Source organism: Plectropomus leopardus, chromosome 3, assembly GCF_008729295.1.
Source record: "Plectropomus leopardus isolate mb chromosome 3, YSFRI_Pleo_2.0, whole genome shotgun sequence".
In the NCBI taxonomy this organism is placed as follows: domain Eukaryota; kingdom Metazoa; phylum Chordata; class Actinopteri; order Perciformes; family Serranidae; genus Plectropomus; species Plectropomus leopardus.
In genome coordinates, this window is record NC_056465.1 from 37355311 (window position 1) to 37360310 (window position 5000).

Below are 5000 nucleotides of genomic sequence, written 5' to 3' on the forward strand. Positions count from 1 at the left end.
CACACACACACACACACACACACACACACACACACGCTCAGTCTGTTTTCTTCCTTTTGCAGATGTAGTAAAAACATGTCGGGTGAGACTGAAAGTGGAAGTCATAGAGAAACGACTCATTATGTCCCGACTTTCATTGATACGACGTCATTTAACCCTTTGAAGCCTTAATTTAAGATTTAAAAAACCAACATGAAAAGAAGGCAACAAGAAAATGATAAAATGTTATCAGAAACTGAACGGAAAATTGCAAAAACAATAAAATAAAGTAAAGCAGAAAAAAAAAAAATTTTTGGATTTTCAGGACTTTTCTGTGATTTTAAGAAATTTCTAGGATTTAAGTTTGTTTTCAGGATTTTAGCATTTTTCTGGGACTTTAGGACATTTCTGTTATTTTAGGACAGTAGTGTCTCAGCTGTGTCCTCTGTCGGGGGTGTGGGGGATCCTCCTCTGGCTCCTTTTATGATCAACAAGCTCTATGTTGATGCTGTTTTATGTCTCTGACATAAGGAGACTCTTATGGAGACTGAAAAGACAAAACCTATTCACAGAGTCAATCACTTTACTTTCACTGTGAATTAGAAAATGTGTGGGGGCCACCTGGGGCCCTCTCAGGGGCCAGATTTGGCCCGCTGGCCGTGAGTTGAGTATCACATGTTTAAAGTGTATAAACAGAGAATAATGTGTGTGAGGAGTGTGAGGAGGGAGAGAGCAGAGACAGAAGGAGCAGAGAGGTGAAGCGAGGTACTGTGGTATTATGCTTATAGATTAGGAGGATAAAATGCGAGCAGCAGCAGAATTCTTTATGACCAGCCAGGAAAACTGCTGACACACACACACACACACACACACACACACACAACACACACACAACACCAAACACCCACACACACAGCAGGCAGCGCAGAGTTGAGCTGTTACAGGTGTAACCATGTGACCAACCTGTTGATGTTTTTCTGCACAAAATATTCTGTTAAATTTGTTTTTAAGGTTTTTTTTAACCCCCTCCTCCTGCAGCCTAATGGTAGCTCCCAGGGAAAGGTCCACAATCCTTTCCTGCCGACGCCCATGCTGCCTCCCCCTCCTCCTCCCCCGATGGCCCGTCCCGTCCCGCTGCCCGTCGACGCCAAGCCGCCCTCAACCTCCTCCACCGAGGGCGGAGGCAACTCGCCCACCTCACCCAGTGAGTGCACATTATCAATATTGTCAAAGAACAAATTTACTGGATTTCTTCAAAAGAGAACGAAGAGCAACTTAACAAAAATTGCTCCAAAATAAGCAAGAAATTGGTAAAAAGTCACTGGAAAATCACCCGAAAATAAGTAACTAAAGACAGAAAAGTAAAGAAAACAAAAAAGAAAAGTAACTTAAGAAAGTACTAAACACTTTTTGTTTTGTAACATAATTTGAAATAATTATAAGAATTATGAGTATAGTTTTCTGTGCACTTTCACTTTGTTTTTCTAAATCATATTTGATAATCGCTCCCATCTAGTTTTCAGATGATTTTCTCGTCACCTTTTAATATTTTTTTAATGACCTGAAAATAGTCCTTTAAAATTACAATAATGCTGTAAAATTATTTTAAATGTGTAATTATGACAATGGTAATAATAGTTTTCTAGACATTTTTCACTTTTTTTTTTTTTAGAAAATAATTTTCTAAATCTACACATTTCTTGCAATTTTTGGGATATTTCTTGCCAGGTTGCTAATTGTCTCTTTTTTCTTGTGTTTGAAAGGAATTCAATCCAATTTTCTCAAGTTTCAGAGGTTTAATTGCTTTAAAAGGCATCTGAACGCAGCACAAGAAAAATGATGTTAATCCAGGTGTTAAAGGGTTAAAAACGTGGGAAGATCACAGAGAGCAACTTTAGAAGACTTGACCCAAAAATTTGCAAGATATTGGTAAAAATCATTTTTAAAAAAAACACCTGAAAATTTGCAACAATAGAGGCAAAAAAACAAGGAAATTACCTAAAATTATAATAATTCTGTAACGTAATTTTAAATATTTATTATGACAGTTGTAACTACTACAGTTTTCTGGACATTTTTCCCATTTTTTGAGAAAATAATTTTCTAAATCTACTTATTTCTTGCATTTTTTGGGATCTTTCTTGCCAAGGTGCTAATTTTCTTTCTTTTTTTCATGTTTTTGAAAGAAATCACACCTGTTTGCTTTCGCTTCAGAGGTTTTAGTACTTGTCTGGGCGTCTGAATGCAGCACAAAAAAACTGATGTGGCGTGTTTCCTGCAGGCCGATCCGCCTCTGCAACAAAGCAAAAAATAGAATAAACATCACAATATTTAAGTAATAAATAAAATATGAACTTGAATCTGAAGAAGTGATTCATAATCTGTGAGAGGTGACTGGCTTTGTGTTTGGATTATATTTCGACTTCAGGGGTTTAGAGTCGATTTGGCAAAAACACACTCAGTGTGTGCCAAAAATATTTAATCCTCCTTACTTCCAATCATAAACAACACGTGGATATTTATATTTATTGCTTTCAAGTCCTAATGTTCTTAATTTCGAGCAGAGGAAATCTTTGTCATCACTCTGACCCAGATCCTCTAAATAATTCCTAAAAGTCTTTCAAAACTTTGTTCACGGCCGCGTTGATCTGGACTCGACTCCTTCCACATTTTCAGTTTAACCTTTTTTTTAAAACACTGTGAGACGGCAATGAGCAACTCGACAAGAAATTATTATTTTTTTAAAAAACACCTGAAAATTAGCACAAAAAAGTTTTTAAAAAACAAGAATAAAATAAAAAGAAATTTCCGTGACATGATTTTGTATGTAAATATTATTATATTATTGAGAAATTTCCCCTATTTTTTTTTTCTAATTTCATCCTCCTTTTAAAAAACAAACACAGATTTCAGGTCATTTTCTTGTCATCTTTTCCTAATTTCTTGCGGTTTGCAGAGCACCTTATGCCAAGTTGCTCTTTTGTTGTCCTTTTTTTTCAAAGAAACCAGAATTTTTTTCAGGTTTCAGAAGTTTTAATGCTTTTAAAAGGCAAAACTGATGATGGTCCGGATGTTAAAGGGTTAAAGGGATCGTGCAGTTTTGTTTGAAGGTTTTTATCCGCATACGGACTATTACATAAAGGAGACTCATGAGAACATGAGAACGAAGGAAGAACGTTCTCAAAGCAACATATTAACAGCATGTTATTGAGGACTGAGATTACAGACCTTTAGATAAAAATGTGATGTAATGTGATATCACCAAAACAAAGCAAGGATCCGAACGTGAAAGCCCCTGAACGCTGAGTCAGTCAGCTCCTCTAAACCAAAGTCCATTCAAAAAACCTCGAATTTAAGCTCTCTGACCAGCTGCTGCCTCCATCACTCACCGTCTCTCTGTCATTGTGGGTCTTTGGTGTTTTAAAGGGTTAATTTGGATTCAGCTGTTTTTTCACTGGTGTCCTTTTTGATCTCATCGAGTCTCAAGTCATCACGATTCGAGTCCGCGAGTTGACTGAACTGCAGCGATCTCCGTAAACTGAACTTTGTGTGTTTTTTCAGCTTACTCCACCCCGACTTCATCTCCAGCCCAGAGGTTCGTCAGCGTCGGACCCAGAGACCCCGGCTTTAACATCCCTCAGCAACCACAGGTAACACACACACACACACACGAATCCCCGCAGCTGTCGCCTGCAGTTTAACCCCTTAGGGCCCGCTTTAATATTACACACACTCGTTTCGCTCTGCGCACAAAATGTGCTTTTCACAATCAAGCTTTAAAATATATTATACATTCATATTATTTTCTGCTTTCATTGAGTTTATCTTTTTAATCAACATCAGTCTTAATCATAAATATCAAATATTCATTCATTTTCAGAATTTTAGCCCCTTATATGACGGGTTTTTGTCATGATGCCACGAAGTTTTTTGATGAAAAACATGAGTGATGTTGAGTCTCCTCCTCCTCAGTGTGTGAGTGTAGCTGCTGACAGTCTGGGATATGTCAGTGTGTGAGTGTAGCTGCTGACAGTCTGGGATATGTCAGTGTGTGAGTGTAGCTGCCGACAGTCTGGGATATGTCAGGGTATGAGTGTAGCTGCCGACAGTCTGGGATATGTCAGTGTGTGAGTGTAGCTGCCGACAGTCTGGGATATGTCAGTGTGTGAGTGTAGCTGCTGACAGTCTGGGATATGTCAGTGTGTGAGTGTAGCTGCTGACAGTCTGAGATATGTCAGTGTGTGAGTGTAGCTGCTGACAGTCTGGGATATGTCAGTGATCAGCAGCTACATTGACTGTGACAGGTCACCTAGTGGAAATAGCATGTATTTCCTCCATATGCCAAATATGGTCAAAATGACCTCATCAGGTGAAAAACGGTCAAAATGACAAATTCAGAGTCAAAAGCCCAGAATGACACCCAGAAATAATACAAGTCCTGTTTTTCTGCTCTGATGGCTGTGGGATCAAAAATGTCAGTTTGAATGGGTTTCAATGGAGCATTTTTGGACCTGAACAGTCTGAATGTAACTATTTAGTTTCCACAGTGTATTTTAGACTTATTGTAGGAGCTGAGCTGCAAATTCACTGATTACACTCAGATACACAATTTGGACTACATTTAGGACACATGCATCAACACACACACAATTATCACAACAGGAAGAAGAAAAGAGACGAAAATGAGACAAACAGTCAGAGTCACGTTTGAGGCGTGCGCTTTTACAGGATTCACCAGGAACCGACAGCCAATCAGAGAGCAGCGTTCTGTGTGGCCTCGGTGCAACAGCTTGTAAACAAAGACGAGAAAAAAAAGAGAAGCACTTCAGGTCACATTTACTACAGAGCAGGTGGTCAGTGAACGCAACATCCACATTTAACACTCTGTGTGTGTGTGTGTGTGTGTGTGTGTGTGTGTGTGTGTGTGAGTCAGGGTCTGTTTGCCAGCTGATTTATGAAGAGTGTAACGATTGGGCAGCCTTGACTTAACTCATCCCACACACACACACACACACACACAC

General features: G+C 38.9%; 1 protein-coding gene across 1 annotated transcript in view; it reads left to right on the plus strand.

The window, feature by feature from the left end:
- The window catches only part of LOC121941341 (nuclear factor 1 A-type-like), a 27837-nt gene that overhangs the window by 16205 nt on the left and 6632 nt on the right, over positions 1-5000 (plus strand). Inside the window, exons 3-5 of the mRNA XM_042484120.1 lie at positions 583-638; positions 1018-1183; positions 3541-3629. Of these exons, the coding sequence (XP_042340054.1) occupies positions 583-638; positions 1018-1183; positions 3541-3629 (311 nt within the window). The remainder of the gene's footprint in view (positions 1-582; positions 639-1017; positions 1184-3540; positions 3630-5000) is intronic.